Genomic DNA, 22587 nt, shown 5'->3' with positions numbered 1-22587 from the left:
AGACCTGCTTTATATAAACCTATTATATTATATTACTTATCTTGCCCTGACAATGAACACATTCAAAAGAGTTAGATATTCAATTATTTCTACTTAATAAACACAGAAAAAATAGCATTCTCTTTTCAACTTATACCATTAAACACTAGTATTAGAGTAATATAAAATCTTACTAATTCATTCAATTATTATAATTGTAACAAAAACAACACTATAGTAAAAAAAATTAACTTTGATTTGATTTAACCTTCCATTCATAAACACATTCCATGATAAATTCAATAAAACATCTAAATGAAAATAATCACAAACATCTTACCAAGATTTAATGTACATTTATTCTTACCACGTGGAACATATAGTATAAAGATTTCATAGTGAATAAATGATATTCATTGAGCCAAAAAGGGAAAAACATTTACATTAAGCTACATAGTCTGAAATACAAATATGCAGAATTCATATCACTGGAGAAAAAAATATCTCAACTGTGTTTCTTCATCTAGAGTTATTTTGTTGTACCAGGAGACGAAATTAAAATATTTCAGTTGTTTGCTGCACTATGGAGGAACCTTGGAGGCCAAAAGATGGTTCAGTTTATATACCTAGGGATTTTGATGCAATTAACCCAACTTGAGTGTCCGCTCTTATTCTTCATAGATAAAAAGGATAAGAAGCAAGAGAGTGTGTGAAAGATAGAGGGAGAGAAAGAGAAAAAGAGGTGTAAATGTACAACATCTTATATACAGTACAGCCTCAGCTGTATCTTAAGTCGAAAACCAGTCCTAGGAGTTTGATTTCTTTATAGGGGTCAATTCATACAATCAAGGGTTAAAGAGAAGAGGTCAGGGTGTTGTACGTCCTTGATACTTTGGGGGTTATTCTCCTCACCAGCAAACTAATGGTTTAAAAACTGTTTAAAAACGGAGCCGACTGAACCAACATTTTCCCCATGTGGAACAGTGCAGTACGTTTGCAGTATGTTTACAGTTGTGGAGTACTGTACAGAAAATGACAACTCATTTCTGCTGTACACGCATCCAGAAAGGTTGACCGTGTAGCATCAAAATACAACCACCAAACAATGAAGAGTCTACCTGTCAATGTGAACAAGAGCTGTGTATTATTTGCACCCTCTTGGGGAGAACAAAGAAACAATTAACCCCAAAACTCACTGTAAACAAGACAGCAACTTTGGTAAATAGTTTGTTTTTTCAAGCTATTTATTTTATTCATTTATTTATTTTATTATAAAAAAGTTCTTTCACCTCAGACAAGGACACAAAAGTTGGGGTCCCTGTCCATGTCATCTAGTTGGCATCAGTGTTACAGTTTGTGTCAGTGTGTTGAGGCTCTGGTTCATGATCCACAGCAAATTCGTGACAACCTTCCCAAAGTGAGATGCGGAGAAAAGGGGGACCAGTGGGTGTAATATGAAAGGGCTTGCATAAATTAAAAAAAAACAAAAAACAAGAACAGTCAATTTTCTCTGCTTTCAATCCCCACTCGCAAATGGGGAGGACAGGCAAGGGGGAAGTACGAAAACCAGAGAAGGTGGAGCCATAGCTCCGCACAGCTGTCATGACTGGCCTATCAAAAAGAGTACATCACAGATGACATGGGACACCAATGAGTTCATGAGTGGGGAGACAGAAAGGTCCAATAGCCGCGACTCATAGAGCGTAAACTCAGAGTGGTTCTCCTCCACCTTAGCGAGGGCGAGCAGAGCCCGAGCAGCCCGCCGCATCATGTCCACACTTGTTGGCTCAAAGTGTGACCCCTGCATGTGCAGTAAGGAACCTTGGCTCTGCTGGAACTGTGTAGCCGCTAAGCTGTCCTCCAAGAAGCCCAATAGATTCCCTACACTGGCCTTCTGTACCGCAATGGCACGGGCCGCCAGGCTGTCACCCTGTGCAAGATTGGCCAGCAGCACGACCGCCATCTCCCGACAAACAGGGACCTTTCGCTCTCCAACTAGACGGACAAGGTTCCCAAACAGCTTCTCTAATCTACTAAAAGGTGGCGTCGCCAGAATGAGGTCCACATTGTTGTCCTGAATGCTGAGCTTACAGAGGGTCTCCAGGACTAGTCTCTGGGGGGACAAGGCGCCATTAAGCCCGAGACTAGGGAAGGGGTCTTGGGCTTCGGCTGAAGGACAAACGGCCCAATGGAGCAAGCCATCCAGCAGAGGCAGACAGATGCTCTCAGTGTAGACTGAGAAGTCAAGCTGGCCTGAGATGTTGGCAAGAGTGACCAAGCAATTTTCCCGCAGTAGCTCCAGACAGTCCCACCACCATTCATCTTTCTTGCTACCAAGACTCTCCTCCACCTCTTCTTCTTTCTCATAGGTTAAAGGCGCCTGCTTTCGCTCTGGGTGCAGATGGTGGAGAAGCAACAGTCGGCCCAGCAATAGCAACAACCCTGGGTGCTTGGACATCTCCGCGTCATTTCCCGGGATGAACGAGAGGCTGCGGACAATGTTGGAGACACAAATGCAGCGACGGGCAAGGGAATCTTGCCAGTCTGAGAGCGTGACGAGAGGAGCTTCATCCTTGCTGTGTGGCTCATCTTCTAAAATGGCAACGGAGCGCTGACCCTGTAATAATGGACTTGGAGGTGCTGGCCTAATGTTTTCTGGAGTTGTAGCCTCTGATATTTTTTTCTCTTGATCGTTCTCTACGTGAGATGTCACCTCGGAGGTGCTTTCTGAGCAGTCAGCAGGTCTGTCCTCCCTCAAATCTGAAATTCCGTTGGTCACTTTTTCAGTGGATGACTCTGGAGAAGGCTGTCGGTCCACTTCTTTTCGGTGCTCTTCACTGGATGAGGGCAGTGAAGGTGCCTGGCTGTCCTTCTGATCTCCTCTCTTCCTGTCTGGGACCTTGGCAGGAAGATGCTTCCGTTGTTGCAACAGGTCTATCTTGCTTTCAAAGTGGGTCTGGATGTGTTCTGTTGTATCACCTCCACCAATACTCCAGTGCAGAAGGCCGCTGTCAAATTCCTGCAATCGGCCAAGCTTATTTGAGCAATCCACCACAAACGGATCCTTCTTTCGCACAATCTTCAAGGGAAGCTTATCAAACTTGCTAGCCTGTTTGGGCTTCTCTTGAGTAACAGCCAACTCAAGACATGGTGGCTCAGAAGTCTTGGGTTCTGCAGATGACTCTCCTTCAACCTCATGGCAATCTTCTTTCTTCACAGAGTCTTCAAGCGTCCTTGGCTTTTCTTCCTGTTTTATCTGGAGCGGTGCTAAGTGTTGTTCTTGATGTTTTGACCTGTGCATTTCCTCACCTTCATCTTCCTCCTCTGTTTCTCCATCTTCCTCCATACCCTCCACCAATATCTCATCATCCACAGTGTTTTCCTCTTTTTTGAGCACGCTGGGATCCAACAGAGCTCTTTGTCCTGGATCACCAACTTCATATTCCCTCAGAATCCCAAAGATCTCAATGAGGCAACGGCGGAAATACTCAATGATTAGTTCCAGGAAACCAGGGAGCTTTAAAAGAAGACATTAATATGTTATTAAGGATGAACACTTTAGTAACAGCAAATATTTTTGTAATTTCCCCAAAATGACTCACCTGTATAAGGTTGAAATTTGAAATACTGTTGTCATCATATAACAAGATATTGATGGTGTCTAAAGCCCATGTGCTCTCTGCCAACAGTCCTGATTTAAGGGACATCATGACTCTCCATGCTTCTGGAGTGCCTACAAAAGTTGTATACAGTTATATTTTCATATCTCACAAGTCTACGCCAGATAAATGACCAAAATGTACAACAAATAATAAACTCTTACCAATTTCTTTCATGGTAAGACGCCTACGTGATTTGAGAACTGGTGGCGTAGCCTCTGTGGAACCTGGAGGGAAGGATAGGTCTCTTCTCATCATCGGAGGCTGTACTGAGGGAGGTACAATGTGAGATGCAGGGACTGGAGGTCCCACCTTCTGCATTTTGATATTGCTGGGCATGTAGGGCGATTTGCTGGGGGAAGTCCTACTTTCCATGGGGCGAGGCATGGGCGTGGGGCTTGACACCTGTGGAATGTGGTTTTGCATGTTTTGAGGAGACTGGTAGTTGGACTGCAATGGTCTGCTCATTGGTGGACCTGCGCTACCAGGGCCATATGGGGGCTGTCGCGGCCCAGGCCACTGCCCATCATGATTCATGCGTGGTTCAGACGACATCATGTCTTCAGATCGGTTCATGGCATGGTAGCTTGGTCCCTGGCCAGGACCAGCAGGAGGTCCTTGACGGTTTGGATAATTGGGGTAGCCCATTTCACCTCGGCCTGGCCACATGCCACCTTGAGGACCGTCAGGACCAGACTGCATCGGACTGCCCATCATTTGAGGTGGCATGGAACCCTGGGAATTTGGGCCCGTCCCTGCTGGCATCCGATCTCTTCCAAAAGGGAAAGGGAACTGATTCTGAGGACCAGGTGGGCGGCGCTCCGAACCAGGGTAAGAACTGTTATACTGGTTAAACATTTCCTGCTGACCACTTGAGGGACCACTAGGGGCAGCCTGCGTTGGTGGCTGTGGCTGCTGGGCGTTGTATGGCCCACTAAACATCTCACCGTCATGATGCCGTTTAGCCGGTGGGTAGCCGCCATCACCTGGCCTTTTGTAGTTCTAAATGCAAACAAATTATATTTAAAATATGTGGCAAGGCTTTCAGTAACATTTATTCTTTATACCAACATCAAATAGAAAAATATCAACTCATTCTATTAACTGCGTTCCTACCAACTGTTGTTGCGGGTACATTCCAGGCTGCTGATTTGGATAGGAGCCACCAGGAGGCGCACCCTGCCCAGGATACTGATTACTATAGGAATCATGTCTGCACAAGCACCATACGCAAGAGAAATCAGAATAAAAGACATAGCAGATATACAAATACAATGTCCATAAAAACGAACAGGGTAGTCGACTGACCGCTGTTGCTGTGGAGGGTAACGATTTGGTGAGTACATCCCAGATTCAGCATTGGAAGGCATTATATTTGGCTGTGGCACTCCAGGCCCCATGCTGCCATCTGTGCCCATCCCTGACTCTGGTCTACGCAATGCAGGAGAGGTTAGAGTTTATTGCATAATTTACATAACACCAACAAAAAAAGAAAGAGTTGAGTTTATATCCAAAAAAGTAAAGATTTAGGATACCTTCTGTCATAGCCAGGGCCATATGGATACTGGTGTCGCTGACCCATAGGCATGTTTCCCATGGGACCTTGTGGCCCCCTGTTGCACTGATCACCGAGACTGCTGTTTGGACCCTGTCCACCAGGCATGAACTGTTCTCCAACTAGGACCACAAGCACACAGCTCATTACATGTAGCTAACTGTGAACAATAATGGCTCATGACACTATTATAAAATATTAAATATGAACTGATGTACAGGAAAAATTCTGTTATAGAAATACAACAAACATTACAAACCTTTACGCATACCACTAAAGTGGTCTTTATTGGCTTCATAGGGTCCCATACGAACAGGCATCTCCGGAGTGCTCATGCCTGACTGGTAGCCAGAGTTGGGGGTCATGGTGCTTCTCCTTGAAAAGTCGCTATCAGCAAATGGATCCTGTAAGTTCACACTGCTCCTAAGAAACAGGGCAGGTAAGGAGCAGTTCACAGTCAAATGATACAGGCAGTAGCACAAGACATACAAGCAAAACTCACCTGCCACTTGGCATTGGGGGCATCTGGCTGTGTGGGGTGGAAGCAGGAGTAGGGGGCTTCAAGTCTCCGCTTTCCGCCATGGAGCTGCTGGTGGACTGTGGTGTCTGGGGCCCCTGGAGAGAGCCAGATCCAGCTGTGCCATGCAAAAAAAAAAAGACAAGATTGGGAAAATTATACTTCTATGTTCTACATTTACATGCAAATACTACAACACCAACAGTACTACAAGACAAATACTTGGGTGAGAAAGTGTAATGATATGCCCCCGTTTCATAAAGAAGTCCTCACAAATAATGCAGAGAAATGCTCAGAATCTAATGATGTAGATACACTCACCAAACTGCAAACATATTTGTTAACATCTCATAAAAAATGATTAGGGTTTCATGACACTTTAAAGGTATAATTCATGACTTCTGCAACTGGTTCATTAGTGATGAGACGTGATACATGAGTTCAAACAAAGAGCTTAAATTACCAATATTAATCGATTAACTTATTATTGTACTTCAATAATAGTATTTTTTTAAACTATAAAAAGACATTTAGTATACCTTCCTTGGCTGTGGCAGTTTAATTGTTAAGATTTATTGTACTTGCTTCAATACATGTCACGATACAAATCCAAGTCGCCAATACTCACCTGGGGAGGGAGGCTGAATTTTGGCCTGGTTCTTTTTGCTATCTCCAGTTATAATTTCAGGTGGTGGGTCTTCTCCACGCTCAATCTTACATTCAAAAGCATACAGACATTGGATGTACTGCTTTTTCAGAGAGCTGGCGGCACTGCTGGAGGTCCCCACGTTCAGATTTGTGGCCAGCTCCCTCCATTTTTTGTTCTTATTAACCTGCAATTACAAGGATGCCAAAGCATATAAGCAAACACCCTTGAGAGAAAATGAGTTAAGATTTTCAACATTATCAAAATGCGTGTGGACAGCTTGGATATACCTGTGTAAGACCTCCAATCTCCTTGACGGACATGTAGAGACGGAAGAGATCAAGGGGCTTACGTCCCACAGCTGGCAGGTTACTCATCCCCATGGCTTTTTCCTCTATGAAAGCCAAGTAACGGTCTACCCACATCTTTCTTTCTGGCTCCGGTCCTAGCTCATACAACCGAGTGATCTTCTCATTGGTTGTTGTGGAGGAACTTGACTTCTAGGTAGAGGAAGATTATATGGAAGGAATTACACACGAGGTGCAACAAAGGGTAACTGATTTCTGCTGTAAAGGCATTATACTTCCATCTAAATACTAAGCAAACCTTGGATTTTGATTCGGTCTTGGGTGTACCCTCAACTTTGTTATTAATTTTCTGGGCTTGGTTAAGTTTCCCATCCATACCAAAGTCTGGACCAGGGGACATGCCTAGGAGAGAAACAGATATGTTAACCGTGATTTTGACCTGGCACGAGATTTGACTTTAATTTCAGCTAGGTTATGTAGTAAACAAAAATAAACTTTTGTTATGATCTTACCACTAGTGTTGTTAGACATGTTACCACCCATGGGGTAGGGAGAACCCTGGGTGTTCATCATCCCAGGCATGTTGTTCATAGAGGGGCCATACGGAGGTCCTGAGCCCATCATACCAGGACCAGGAGACATATTAGGGTAACCTGGTAGCCTGTGAGGCAAAACGCAATATTTCACTTCAAAAAGAGTCACCGGATTGTATTAAAAAAAACAAAAAAAAAAACAGAAAAGGCTAACAAATAAAACATTTAAAATGTGTACTTGTTAATGCAATTGTGCGACTTCAGTTGTAATTCAGTTCTTGCGTACCTGTTGTGTATCGAGTTGGCGGGTCCGTGCTGCATTGCTGCAGCATCCTGCGGCTTTCTGTTGAGGCCTGGAGGTGGGCACATCCCGGTTCCTACTTGAGGGGGCATGTTGCCCATATTAGGGCCCATACTGGGATTCATGTTGGGACCCATGTTGGGGCCAAAGGGACGTGCACCCATCTGGCCATGGGGCATCCTCCCAGAAGCCATGCCAGCAAACAGTGGCCCTGCTCCTTGCGCAGACATAGGATTCATGGATCCGCCCATGCCAGGGCCTGGGTAATTGGCATTTGGCATGCTACTGTAACCAGGCTGCCTGGGGTAACCTGGAGAGGAAGTTGGGAAGTTGTAATCTGATACAGGGTTTTCAGATTTGTGTAGAAACAGCAACAAGGCCACCAAAGTAGTACTTAAATTTGTTGTAAAATATATGCTTGCATTTAAATGCAAAACAAACAATGCTATATTAATAATAGTTTCAAAATGTAGTTTAAAAAAAAAAATCTACACAGCACATTGCTTGCTATTTTTCTGTAGAGAACAATTAATAGATTTAATAAGAAATCTTATCCAGGATTACATTTTCTGCAATGAAACAAAAAGTCTGAACACCACAACAACCATAATAGCAGTTTAGTCAATTAAAAGTCAGCATTGGGCAAATGTGGTGGGGTATGGATGCCTCATTGGTGGGCTTGTGAAGAGACTTCCAGGCCCTTGAGTGTTTTAGCAGCATGTAGCGCTGCTGTAACCCACAGTCACTGTAGCTGCTCAACTGACGTGAGCCATGCTACGTCAACTCCCTTTTTTTCACCAATGCTAAAAATAACTACACTGTGATCCACTGGTCGCACAAAGAGAAAAAGAGGGAGAGTGAGAAGGATTTGTAGGGACAGCAAGAAGAGAAAGTCTAAAATAAAACTCCAATATCTCTGCACCTCCACTACAATCACTTCTCTTAACATAAGACCCTTTTTAAAAAGTGCATTTTTCTTCATTCTTCTAGATGATGTGATATGTTCAGCACTGAGCCACTTACCTTGTGGTCCATATTGACCACCCTGAGGCCCATAGTTCGCCACAGAGTTGTTCTGCTGATAAGGAACCATTCCAGCATGCACCTGGCCTCCAGATGACTGACGAGGAGACAAAGCAGAACTAGACTGTGGAGACCCATAGGGTGCCATCTGAGGGTTTCTCTGTATATATCCTGTGCAGACAACAAGATTAATGTAATGATACAGTAAATAAAAAGTGAGCATGAAGATGGAAAACAAGTCCTGTCATTGTAAAGTAGGACTTATACAGACTGAGTTACCTCTCTCTTGGACCAGGCCAGGTTGATTCATCGACGGGTGCATGGTCCCCTCAGACTGTCCACTTGAAGGGCGGGGAGGCATCTGGTTCACTACAAATGAGAAATGCACAAATTGTAAAAAACAACCACATTCTATAACAGATCAAGACAAAAAATATTTTGTGTGCATTGTATTTTAAATGTAACATTTTGTGTGGTTTGTTTTAGTGATGCACCGATCATGATTTTACATGGCCGATTCCGATACCGATTTTTTTCAAGAAAACTGGCCGATACCGATTTCCGATTTTTTTTTTTACACAATAAAGTAATGAAAGTATACATGAACAAGATGTTTATTTGGTATTTTACAGGCTAAATTGGCTTTTGGCTAATGAAAACAAGTCCGCAATCTGAAATTAACAGGAAATTGAATTGGAAATGAAAAGGCTGAAAGGTGAAATTAAAGGCAACAACTGCATATTCTGCAATCCAAACAAAGATGTTACTTAAATCAGCATTTGTTTTTAAATTCAGTGTAAAGAAAAAAAGTCTTTACCAGTGAAATTAAATAAAACCAAAGTATATAATTGTTCCAAAATGTTAAATCAAATAATGTTTAGTGCAACGAAAAAAACTAAGATGCTACAGCAGGTGCTTTTTAAATCAAATTAAGTCAATGTAATTTTAAGCTAAAATAAAAGGTAACACTTTAGAATAATGGTCATTAGTTAACATTAGTTAATGTATTAACTAACATGAACTAACTATGAGCAGTGCATTTGTTACTGTATTTGTTCATCTTTGTTAACGTTAGTTAATATAAATCCAGCTGCTCATGGTTTGTTCATGTTAGTTCACACTGCATTAACTAATGTTAACAAGATTTTAATAATGCAGTTATCTCTCATTAGTAAATGTTGAAATTAACATTAACAAAGATTAATAAACGCTTTATAAGTGCAGTTCATTATTAGTTAATGTTAACTAATGTAGATAACTAATGTTTACTAATGACCATTATTCTAAAGTGTTACCAAATAAAAATGATCATCCTATAGGCTACAGAACTGATAGTATTTCATTTCTAAAGTGCATGCATGTTCTTCTTTAGGCTACAAAAAGAAGCATTTAGGCTTTTTCACAAGTTAGTCTGTTTCGTTCTCATCCGATCCAACATGTGAGAAGCTGAGCTGAACAAACGCTCACTATCTACACTTGAGGTGAGCTCGCGCAGGAAAGCGGCTCTTGTTTTCATTCCCTTCAGCGTATCTCGTCTCTTCCCTCAGTTCTCCAGTTTCCGTTTGTAACACACAAGTGACATGTTCGCGAATGATTGCAATATAGACGTATGTGCACGCGGGCGCACTTCCGGATAAATCGGCAGAAAAATACAAAGAAACCACAAAGGTTTTTGGCCGGTCAACCGGTGCATCCCTAGTTTGTTTTTAATTAAAAACAAAAATTTCAATTAAATTTAAATGTAAAAAAAAAACTGGAGAAAAACAGATTGCAAATGTGCTACAAAAATACATTTCATATTTAAATTAGATAAACATTCCAAATCATCTGCATGATGACTCAAAAGTGGTATTAACACATTTTAAGAACTAAATAATTTAAGGTCTACTAGCTCTACCTGGCATCGTGGCAGGAGACAGAGGCCCAGAGCGAGATGCCGAGGCGCTGGCAGGCGAGCCCACCGGGGGAGAGGTGTGGGGGGAGAAGGGTGACTGTGCTGGATTGCTCTGTTCTCCTTGACTGCTAGATACCCCAGATGTGCTGACTCCTGGACTCAGAGCCCCCTCCGCACCAGTAGGTAGGTCATCGATAGAACCGGATAGGTCCTAAGCAAAAAGAACCGTAAAGGTCATAAACTAAAAAAAAAAAATGCTGTGATGTAACGGAAGTAGCAACAGATCTTTTCTTCCTTGTTGTGATGTGTACATTCGAGTGAAACAGATTATTGAATAAGAAGAAAAAAAGACTTGGCCCTGTTGAACGGTTTTTGATTGGATGGAGGCAGATCTGAATGCAAGTTTGCAGTTAATCATAAGAAAGGGGCGGGATTAAGCGCACTAAATGATTGGAGAAGTCTGGCATTTCACCGGAATATATAATATATGCATTGATGAATGTTTCAGCGAGATCAATGACATGCATTTCTTAAATGTACATGGTAAATGTTAATTTCATGCCAACTTCAAAATCACTGCTTTATTATTTAAATTCCCTTAGAAAGACAAAACATAAAATGTAAGAGAAAAAACAAACAAACAAAGACTCTGCTGCCGTTATCACTTGGTATTCCAGCATTTCTGCTAGGACTTTAAAAATGAAACTGTCAGCTGATATTCTTCACATCATCTTTCACATCAGCCGTCACAGATTTTTAAAGAATAGATCACTAAAAAAATAAATTCACATTCAGCAGCACAAAAACATGGATAAGGTTTGTTACTTAATTGTTAAGACAAGGCAAGATACATATTCTGTACTGAAAATTAGCCCAAGGATTCACAAAAATAAAACGCACAAAAAGATTCTTAAATCAGCAGCACAATAGCAAATTTAATTATACCACAAAACTTTTCTTCTTTAGAATATATCTCCCAGTGACAGCTCCTTCCACTCTGCAACAATGAACTCTGGCACACTTTTTTTTCTCTCTCTGGGACACACACGCGCGCTCAAGTGCTCTCGTACACATACAATCACACAGCCAGAGGCTGCTGGCCTTATTTATCTCATCTGGGAGGAGGGGGGTGAGATCACAGCGTCCCTGAGGTTGCCATGGCTACGGCAGTCGGCTGCACGTGTGCTGAGTCAACGCAGCTGGGTGTCTCTCCATGTGTCCTTTTCAGACACAGTCTCGCAGGTCATAACACACGCTCAAATGCAATTATATCTCGGCAACAGACAAGCAAAATTCAAATGGAGAGTACAAAAAAGGTACAGAGAGAACTGATAGCATATATTTCCGTGACAGACCATATGAAGTTCTCCATTTAGCAACAACCCCATAAAAGGTCCTACATAAATCACTCCCGAGATAAAGGTGCAGCTGAGGCTGAATTATGCTCACATCTTCAAGCTAAAGTCAGCATAAAATAGAACGCTTTGACTGAAACAACTTCCGTCAAATTCACAATGCATCTTTAAATGCGTCTGGACTCAGTCAACAGCTTGAGCAAAATGAAAGTGTCAGACTCACTGGTAGACTGGAGGGCCTGCCCTGCATGTCCTCTGTGCTGCTCTTCGATGCCAGAGGCGGGCCAGAGGTTGGAGCGCTGGACTGGGAGCTAAAAGACTCCTGGGAAATCTCCTGTGTGGGGAAAAAGCCATCCCAGGTCAGTCGATATAGGTATTTAGGACAGTGGACGCATGCATAGATGCTTTTGCTTACAGACATTATGGGTGTGTTTAGGTCAGTCTCACTGTTAATAATAAAAGTTTCTGTTTTTGTACTTAAGAAAAACCAGTTACAACACTACTTTTATTACCGTATAAGTCTGTGAATGCGGTGGCACTGTGAAGCGAAATGAAATGCATTCCAGATTTTAAAATAAATGCAAAAGCAGTCATCCAATTTAGTTCAAACACACAAAAGTGAATATTAAACATGCAATTCACATCCCTCCTTTACATTTGCATATGTTCACAAATAAACACGGTAAATAGGACGACAAAACATCATTCAGTTTAGGAAACGTATGCATTTACACTTGAAACGTTATTTGGCAGATACATTGTCAACACTTTACAATAAGGTTACATTAGTTAATGCATTTTTGTATTATAAACTAACAATGAACCATTTTCAAGGTTTAACAGCATTTATAAAACCTTCTTAATTCATATTCGTTCATAATACATTAATAGAAAATAGACTACAATTCAAAGATTTTCTTTTAACATTTTTGAAAGTAGTCTCTTATGCTCACCAAGGCTGCATTTATCAAAAATACAGTAAAAGCAGTAATAAATGTTGAACTATTTTTACAATTTAAAAGATGTTTTCTATTGTAATAGTTGAAAATGTAATGTATTCCTCTGATGAAAAAAGCTTAAGACTAGAGTAATGGCTGCTGAAAATTCAGAGTCCTTTCATTTTCATCCACCACTTGGATACAAAAGCAGAAAGCTTAAGTTACCTGAGGAGGAGGAGGAAATCGCTGATACGGTGATTGTTGCTGCTGCTGCTGCTGTTGTTGTTGTTGTTGTTGTTGCTGCTGCTGCTGCTGCTGCTGTTGTTGTTGTTGTTGTTGTTGTTGTTGTGGGGGATTCTGGGAGTATGACGTGGGCTGTCCCTGCGGCAACTGTCCGTGTCCCGCGGGCTGCTGAGAAGCAGGTGTGGGCGTCTGCGGTGGCTGCTGTGATGGTGGTGCCGGCTGCTGCTGCTGCTGGGGGCCTTGGCCGGGCGGGTAGCTGGGCTGGGGCTGGGATGCAGGAGGAGCCTGGGAGCTCCCCTGCTGTGAGGGCTGGGACTGAGGCACCTGTTGCTGTGGATAGGGAGACTGGCTAGACTGGGATGCTGCGGAGGACTGAGCGTACGGGGACTGGGATGGGCCCGGCGAGGGGTTGGGCATTTGCCCCTGAGGCTGCTGGGGCATGTGGGGTTGTTGGTAAGGTGGGCCAGCCTGTCCATGCGGGCCAGATGACTGGGGGGCAGCATGAGGTTGCTGTGAATAAGGTGCCTGACCTCCTGGTTGCCCAGGGGAAGGCTGGGGGTATGGCGACTGCTGCTGGCCGGAGTGAGGCCCTTGACCATGCTGGCCATAATAAGGCTGCTGCCCCTGCTGCACGTAACCCCCTGTTCCCTGCTGTCCATATGATTGCATCTGCGAAAACAAGTAGGATGGCACTAAAGATCATTACACTCATGGCATTTCCTACAATGATCTACATCATGCGGATAAATAGACCAAAAAAAACACTTCCTTTCACATGCAAGGTTCCCACTTCTTTTGACAAATGAATTTGCAACACTGACGCTTTTATTCCTGTTAATTACTGTAAAGCTGCTTTGAAGCAAGCTGTATTGTATTAAGCTCTATAAAAGTAAACTTGACTTGAATTTCCATGACTTTTCCAGTCGCTCGATTAAAGGATTAAAAGATTTAAATTGCTACTTTCAAACAAACAAAAAAGTACAAATGTCATCAGTAAGACCAAAAAATGTCCTTAGATTTGAATGTTTTAACACACAGCATAAGAAAAAAGGATATTTCCATGACTCAACCAGGCCTAGAAATCAAAAATTTTTAATTCCCTGATGTTGTTAATATGAGTTTACATGGATAAATATCGAAACGAGATCAGATGGGTTTTATTTATAACCTGTACACAATGAGCTTTTGCCAGAAAGTGTGACCTTGTTTGGCATCACATTTGTAATACTTTATTAAGGCTAGAAATGGCTAGATATCCCATGACACCTGGGACACAATATGCTATATTTTGCTATTTTTGTCATGGTTTTCAACACCAAAAAAAAAAAAACAGCCCAGAATTAAACCATTTAAATTCAAATTAAGAATATAATAATTCTTAATCTGTCTTTTTTGTTTCCCCTCACAAGACCATGCATTCTTGGAGTTAAATATAAAACATCTTTAAAAGAAAACTTTGTGTGGTACTATGTGCATAACCACATTTGGCAGCAATGTTGATTTAGGTTGTCATAAATAAAAAACAAAACAAAAACAATCAAGAGCGAAGCCATATAGAATTACGGATTAGGGTCCAAGATAATGATGGTTTGATTGTAACATCATATCCTGAATGTTTAATAATAAATCCTAAAGATCTGTCTACATGCATCAAAGAGGTAATATTCCTTGTTTATTTGACTGCAATTTCATTTTACACGGAGCAAACTGACTTTTCTTTCTTTATTTTTTACTTTCTTCGAAAATAGACAGAAGGGCCTATGCAACTACGCTGCAAAACGAACTTTAAAAGCCTGCTAAAGTACAATTTTTTAAATATCGATACCAGTGCATGGACATCGCAATTGAAGAACACCGCAAAACAATGCAGTATTTTCCCCCAACATCTATTTTTTGTATCGAATGAATTGCAGTAGGTTACAAAATATGCATTATTAGTTTCCCAACGCTTACAATTTCCAGGATATTCTCAATAAATTACAAGAGTGCAGCACATAAATCCAAAAAACAGTATCAATAGGAGCAAAAACCATATAAATTCCGTAGCATACGCCATCCCTGAAAGCCAAGTCAAAGTGTAAACCCTTAAAACACTGAGAAAGAGCAATGACCTGTTGGCCGTACTGCATACGTCCTTGCATGCCCATAGGGTATCTCTGAGGGCCAGGGGGCCCATAGCCCTGGCCTGGGTAAGCAGGGCCCTGCTGGGGCCCTGAAGGAGACCCTTGATGGGGCTGCTGGGTGTAAGGCCCACCTGACCCATATGGCTGAGCGCGCATTTTCCCCAATTGATCCATGGAGCCTGGAGTCTGTGGAACGAGAGTGACAAAGAGGTTTGAGCAAAGGCAACTCACAGATAATGACAGAAAAGCATAAACTGAGTTTTACACAAAGACATCTACAAAGCCTTCAAAAACTCAAGGACACTTTCCAAAACCGTAAAATCAAACTATTATACTGTACTGCACTCACACACACTTGAGAATTTGATTTTAAAAAGCCAGGGTGGAAATGAAAGAATAGCAAGGACAGAATAAAAATGCAAGAAACCACAAGAGAAGAAGAGAGAGAACAGCCAGAGGGGGAAACGATAGTGGAAAAAGGAGAAGGAAAAAGAGAGACAGCAAATAACCCTCTGTTGTCGATTCCCACGGTTATTAACCTGGCCGTTACCTTGCTCAGCCTTAGTTAAGGAAGTCAACAGTGCTATATATAACTCATTTCAAATGGAGGGCAGTCTGCCGAATTTTTAACACATCCCAGCTGTAGCTCTGCTTGAGCCTCGGCCAAGCCAGCTTTTCCTTTTTTCGGAAAAAGACGGCAATCTTGGCACCGAATGAATGACACAGGGCTTAATGACACGAGAGAAGAAGTCCAGCTTGACTTGCAATGAGATGAGTGCTGGTGCATAAAAGTCCAAAATGAGGGGTCATGTAAATATTGGAGTTGGAATAGCACTCATGTTTTTGTAAACTAGCAAATATTTGGAACAAAACAACTGCACAAACATGGATGAACTAGGGCTGGGTGGTATAGACTCGAGTAAGTACGCAATATCGTTTATATCGATAAACAGTAGTTTTATATTAGGAGCGCATCTGAAAAACTGCGGAGGACACGCAACTGCGGGGAAAGTGCATAATCCAATTTGTCCCAAACATGAGACTGACATGCCTTATATTAAGGGTTTCAAAATAACTCGTAAGATATGGTTAACGCGGCCTGCCCCGTCAGATACGCGTGCTGTTTAATGTGGTTAAGATGTGGTGTTTTCCTCAGTGCGCAATTTACATTTCACGGGTACTTTTAGTACTTTTTAGTGATTTAGTGATTTTAACTTCTGCAGTGCTTTACTTTAGTTTTGTAATGTTGTTACAATGTGATTGTAATCTTTTTTTGCACATAATATATAGCATAGCCTATGGCTACATTAAATCGGTTTTCATTTAATTTATTATGAGAATTGTCTGTAGGGCAACATCGTGCAGGATGTGAATTTTGTTTTTTGTTTTTAATCCAAATAGAAAGTACCGAGATAATACCATATAATCGCTATTCAGCAAAATAAAAATAAAAAACCCAGAAATATGATATTTTGGCCATATTGCCTATCCCTAGGACGAACCACAAATTACAGCCAGTTTCCAACATCCATTCCTGCAGAATGCAGAACATGGCATTGTGTTAATAATTGCAGCAACTTAAAATAGTCTTTCACGAAGACAATGAGACTGATTCAAACATCGCTACCTATAAATGCAAAAAACAACAACACAAGAAAACAGATTTAAGTCTTGTCTTTTAGATGCTGAACTTCATTCCCTGCAAGCAATGACAATTTTATTGCATGTACATGCAGTTATATTAATTTTACTAAATGTGTATTTCACTTTTTTTTTAAATAACAAGTAAATGTTAATTAAATTATCATCCGTATGACTTCACTTAGTGTCAAGTGTGTGTTAAGTGTGATTTAAATACCCATGTTGCATTCAATTATAGCATTTCATACTAGTAATAGACTTACTCACACTTCAACAATTACTTGCCATACTTGAGAGAACAAAACTCAACCACATCAGACAGAAAAAGCATGCAACTGCATTTTTCAGGCATAAATCTCCCTGCAAGTTCACAAAAAAGCATGAAATATTAAGCATACATTCATCCATATTGTCTGCTGTTGTTTCATGATGTTAAATCTATCCAACATGAAAAATGAAATCATGGAGGTCAGCTTAATACACGATTACAAAGCAGCCAAAAAAATACTCCTCACCAGTGCTGCTAACCAACACAATATTTGATATCTAAATAAAGTATGAAATACAGTTCAAAGTTTGGGATCTAAACGATAAATTATGTTCTTTTGAAATTTCTATTATTAAAAAAATTCTGGAAAAAAAAAATGTATAATGGTTTCCACAAAAATATTAAGCAGCACAAATTGATAAGAATTTTTTCTTGAAAACCAAATCAGCATATTAGAATGATTTCTGAAGGATCGTGTGACTCACTGAAATAATTGATGCTGAAAATTCAGCTTCGCTATCACAGGAATAAAAGTACATTTTAAAATATATTAAAATAAGAGATCAAATAAATTCAGCCTTGGTGAGCATGAGACTTCCTTCAAAAACACTTTTTTTTAAATCGTATTAATCCCAGACTTTTAAAGAGTAGTGTATACCATATTACGCCATGTAATACATATGACTGGGTGATTGACTATAAAACAATAATAATAATAATAATAATAATAATAATAATATTAAGTAACTTTGTGAATATGGTGATGATTATAATAATAATAATAATAATATTTTTAATTGCATATTAAGTTTCCTAAAGAGTAGTCATTAAAACCGTTTCATGATCCATTTTGCCACTCAGGGGATGATAATTATGAAAGATATTTTATAAATGTCTCATACTTTAAAATGTATCCACAACACATCATCAAACAGCTGAAAAATCAAGATATAATAGGTTTAGCTATATCGCCAATTTCTTGTAATATATTACGTTTGTGAAATCTTGAAAATGCTGTTGGTACGATTATGACACTACATTAAGCATCAGGTAATAATACGAACATAAAAACATACTCAAATTCATTAGGCAACGGATCAATAATTGTATTAACATCTTTTGGCGTAATTATAATTTCAGTTCAGAAGATAGATGGGCAACATGAGTGTAGTTACACAAATTCATATTACATTCGAATCTCACACCGATATCACAAAGCCCTTCTTTCCATCTTTGTATCTGATGACCCAGAACGTAAAAACAAACACTGATTTTGGTTTCACAAAGTCACATGACAGTGTACAAATGACGTATTTATGCATATGCTGGACAATGAAGCGCTACTGTAACAAATACGAAATGTATATGTTGACATGATGTGTTAAACTGATGGAGGCAGTAAAATTAAATGACCCTGTTTCGTTTTTTTTATTTTCCTTTTAAACATAATTTTTCAAGCGAATTCAAGTCAGATTGTTTAAAAAATAATTGCACAATCGCCTTGTTTGTTCTTCACAGATGACCACTGACTCAAAAATGACCAAAGCTTGAACATCATGACTGAATGACACAACATGAAAAATAAATAGACAAGAAAGTACACAATGTTGTCCTAACAAACATGGACCAATGATACCTCATCTAGGATGCAAGTCTAATATCCAAAAGGCTTGTTTTGAATTTGGCTTGAGTTCAAACTTTGAAAGGTCTACGGCTGCAAACGCTCTAGAGTGTGAAATGACTGAGGGCAATCTGCTCTTGACATTTTCCAGTGTCCGAATGGAAAAATAAAATAAATAAAAGCAGCACATGGCTAATCTGCATAAGATAAAGTGAGGGCTCCCTTGGCAGGAGAGGCTGCTGGACGGGCGCTGTGATTGGCCACGGGGGGGATGGGGTGGACACTAGAAGACTTACAGATCGACTGAAGGCAGGAAGCTGCAGTAAGCATCACTCTGACTCTATAGTGTCTTATTGAATCTCAAACAGAGTTCAAAGCTATATCAAAAATGAATCAATAAATCAAGCAAATATAATAACCTGTACACATTCTAAAAGACCTACCCTACTGTTCAAAAAATTTGAAGCCAGAAAGATTTATAATCTGCAAGGACACATTAAATTGATCAAAAGTGACCGTAAATACTTCTACATTGTTAGCAAAAAAACTAGGCTATTTCATTTCAATTCTGCTCTATCAAATACTAAAAAGTAGCAGTTTCCACAATATAAGAAATATTTCTTGAGCAGCAAATCATCATATTAGAATGATTTCTGAAGGATCATGTGACACTGAAGACTGGAGTAATGATGCTGAAAAATCAGCTGCACCATCACAAGAATGAATTACATTTTAAATAATATTTGATCAATAAATGCATAACAGACATCTGTCAAATACCAACCCCAAACTTTTGAACGGTGTGTATGATCTGGGTTTTAGTTAGTGTGGTTGCTCACATCACATGGTTTGAAAACTAATTAGCAGGTTTTCATCATGATACCTGAAATATTTTGGCCCATTTTTGGACCAAACAATCAAACAGATCTTCTTTGGCAGTAACTTAAACTCACAGATCATACTTCACTTTGACAAGAACTTGTCCAATGAATAGATATTTGCCAAGAAAAAAATAAAAATAAAAAAGAGCAATCCCAATCTAGATAACAATTTATGGATAATTAATAAGGACATAAAATTATAACAAAGCCCGTTGGTTTTGGTATTATATGATAATGTTACTTTCAGTTCCAACTGATTTTCTTTAATGAAGAATATTAAGAAACGGAGCAAAAAAGAAAAACATGCAAACCACCAAGTTTAAACCCCCTTATCAGATGCACAGTGACAAAATTGAAGCACATGTAGCCTCAAATTAGTATGAGAAACTAAGTTAACTGTGGTAAACAGATGTAGTTCAACCTTGAAATTGCACTTAAAAGTGTTTAGACATATCCGAGACAAACAATCATGACAGGGACCACATGAATAAGAATGTAACATGCAGTGAATGACCAGACAGCAAATAGTGCACAGCATCATACCATAAACAAGTGGTATGAATGAAAGAGAATTCAGAAAGGTTCTCTCGCTCAATATCTATCAGGCTAGAAAAATTAGACGCATACTCTTCAAATGTCTTAAATAATCAAAACTTCAACAATGTACCAAAGCTTCCCAGTCGATGAGTGACCGAGTTTGAATTACAATTTTTGCTGTTATTGACATATTTGGAAAAAGTTAACTTGGTCTAACACACCATCACAACAGACATGAGCTACAATATTTGCAAAAATGTGTCATTTTAATTACTATTTAAATCATCTCCCATACAAGAAATATTCATAAGTTGCATCCTTTTTATATATGCATTTGTATACATGCATATATAAGTTGCTTAAAGTTTATCAAATATTAACTGACAATAAACTCCTACTTTCCAACATGTAGGATTCCCCCTAAATGTACGCATAACATTAATTTGAGATGTGCATTATATGACTGAAAGAGTGAGGGAGGTGGGGAACATGAACTAATCAGCAAGTGTTTCAGTTACATCATATGCAATTATAATGGCCAAGAGCACAGGATGCAGAGCCAATCAGATCTCAGCGAGCATGTCAACCCAAGACCAACTGTCTCCTGCCTTTGACAGGAGGATTTTACCTCCACAATTCAAATCCCACTGCAAACCAATCTGCACTTACTCAAATCACTGGGCTTGTGTTTACAAGCTGCGCGCATAGAGACCGACATTCAATGGCGTCTAGGCTTTAAAACTAAAGCTTTTCTTCGTCAAATGTATTAGTAACGTCATTTTAAAGTGCGTTTAAATACATTTTAGACCTAAATGAGGTTAATTAGCCTATGTATCCCGACCATGGGAGTTTGACACGCACGTATCGGTTTACACAACACGGGTTTTTCCACATGAAATATCCGCTGATTTTATGTTAATCGTCCTCCTAATTAACATCAGAACTGACAAACAACACGCCAATCGCCTACATCTTGCATATTAGATAAATATACAGAACAATAAAGCATATAAAACACAGAAAGGCCTAAGAGGGAAAAGCTAAATGCGTTTAAGCCTCCTTGGTGGAGAAGTAGCCTGCGCTAAATAGACATTTTCAACCGGAGATCTACATTCAGCTCAACCAATAATAGCCAACAGTTTTCATCTCACAACACACGTCCAGTCACGTACCTAGTGGCTTTTCGAAAGTTTTGTTATTTTCAATAAATCTAAAGAGTTAAATAATGAGCTGCTGTGGAAAACCAAGGAGGCAGCCATTTTATAGAGTCTCTAACGTTAGCTCAGACAATAGCAAGCATAGTGCGTTTCAACCACTCGTGTGACTTGAGCAAAGCCAGAGAGGTGCAGTTTTAAAAGCATTTGGGTTGTAATTTTACCTGATTTCTACCCAGGGGCTGTCCGGTACTTCCAGGACTCATGGGTGGCGGGTGATGGGTCCTTTGTTGCCAACCCGGATGGCCCCCACCATACTGCCCGCTGCTGCTGCCTATATCTGCTGGTCCCTTAGCACCGTCCTGGCTGTTGTAGTCGCTCGGTTGGTAATTCGGGTATCCCCGGGCACCGCTCGGGGAGGTGAGGAGCTGGTTGAGAGTCGGGGTGGATGTTGGCTGCGGGTTTCCCATGTTATACCTCTGATTGCTGTAAGATGCAGCCGCTGCTGGCTGCTGCTGCTGCTTGGCTGACTGAGCTTGAGGAGCGCTGCGCGGAGAGTTCATGCCGTAGCTCTGGCCCGGGTACGGGCTTCGGTTTCCGAACGGACTGTAGTTGTTGTACTGGTGGTTCGGGAAGCCGTGATCATGGGAGTTGGGCTGATAGGGGTCCATCATGCTGCTCGACAGCGCGCCTGGCCCCGCTGCAGCTGCCATGCCAGGGCTTTGTTGTCCGCCATGTTGATGAAAAGGGGCCCGGCCGTAGTGCTGCGCGTAGCTATAGGAAGCTGGCTGAAACCCGGGCGCGTGATGGTGTACCATCCCGGGGTGGTTGTTCCCCTCCGGTCCGGTGGTCTCATTTTGATTATTATTCACCCTCGACGGATTCCCGTTGCCGTTCTTCATCTCCGACTCCCCTCCTCCCCCAGCATTTCCCACATCGGCCCGGTCCTGCAGTTCCCCGCGAGCCGGAGATCCGCTCTCTAGTCCCGGTTCCTTATTTTCCTGCTGCTTCTCCCCCGGTACCGACTCCTCCTTTGGGTCTCGATCCGGTTTTTTCAGCTCGGAAGGCGGGCTGGTGTTGAGAGAGGTAGCGCTGGCGACCTGAGCGGCCATGATCCCCCCCCTCTCTCCCTCTCGGCGAGTCGGTCACAATCGAACGCGAAACATTGAATGTAAATACAATAGTTTTACAACAATTTACCCGTGTCCCGACTCATCCCCACCCCTTACGCCGGACCGAATCCGGACTCCACCGTCGGCCCCGTTTTTTAGACTCTCTCGCACCGAGTTCCCGGGAAAGGAAATTTAACCGACACGGAATTTGTGGGGGTTCTGTTGCAGAAGTAGACTACAGCCGAGGAACGGATCACACCAGCACGAGGCTCACTTAGATACAGCCATTTTACCGAGGT

The 22587-nt window shown here is 41.0% G+C and overlaps 1 protein-coding gene across 3 annotated transcripts; it reads right to left on the bottom strand.

The window, feature by feature from the left end:
- Positions 1–317: 317 nt before the first annotated feature.
- On the bottom strand, positions 318–22587 carry arid1aa (AT-rich interaction domain 1Aa). 3 transcript variants are annotated; one of them, XM_079837894.1, is made up of 20 exons: positions 21401–22587; positions 15063–15260; positions 12934–13620; positions 11994–12104; positions 10419–10626; positions 8801–8890; positions 8522–8692; positions 7484–7808; positions 7177–7325; positions 6963–7066; positions 6647–6856; positions 6339–6543; positions 5696–5828; positions 5453–5616; positions 5174–5315; positions 4947–5069; positions 4755–4851; positions 3803–4640; positions 3582–3712; positions 318–3496 (listed from the first exon to the last, which is right to left on the bottom strand). In XM_079837894.1, exons 1-20 carry the CDS (start codon positions 22286–22288, stop codon positions 1580–1582), a joined length of 6891 nt encoding a protein of 2296 aa, XP_079694020.1. In that variant the 5' UTR covers positions 22289–22587; the 3' UTR covers positions 318–1579. The 3 variants fall into 3 exon arrangements, with proteins under 3 accessions (XP_079694020.1, XP_079694021.1, XP_079694022.1); XM_079837895.1 differs by having other exon boundaries at positions 5453–5610; XM_079837896.1 differs by lacking the exon at positions 15063–15260 and having other exon boundaries at positions 21401–22392.

Source organism: Gobio gobio (genome assembly GCF_949357685.1).
Source record: "Gobio gobio genome assembly, chromosome: 15".
Classification (NCBI taxonomy): Eukaryota; Metazoa; Chordata; class Actinopteri; order Cypriniformes; family Gobionidae; genus Gobio; species Gobio gobio.
This window is presented reverse-complemented; position numbering and strand designations above follow the sequence as displayed.

Bases quoted from the DNA above. Each gene is read 5' to 3' on its own strand.
- arid1aa (XM_079837894.1), bottom strand. From the start codon at position 22,288: ATGGCCGCTCAGGTCGCCAGCGCTACCTCTCTCAACACCAGCCCGCCT. The intron at 13,621-15,062 runs GTCATTGCTCTT...TTGTTTTCGCAG, and splicing joins GTATGCAGTACGGCCAACAG to ATGCAATCATATGGACAGCA. The intron at 8,693-8,800 runs GTAACTCAGTCT...TTGTCTGCACAG, and splicing joins TGGCCTGGTCCAAGAGAGAG to GATATATACAGAGAAACCCT.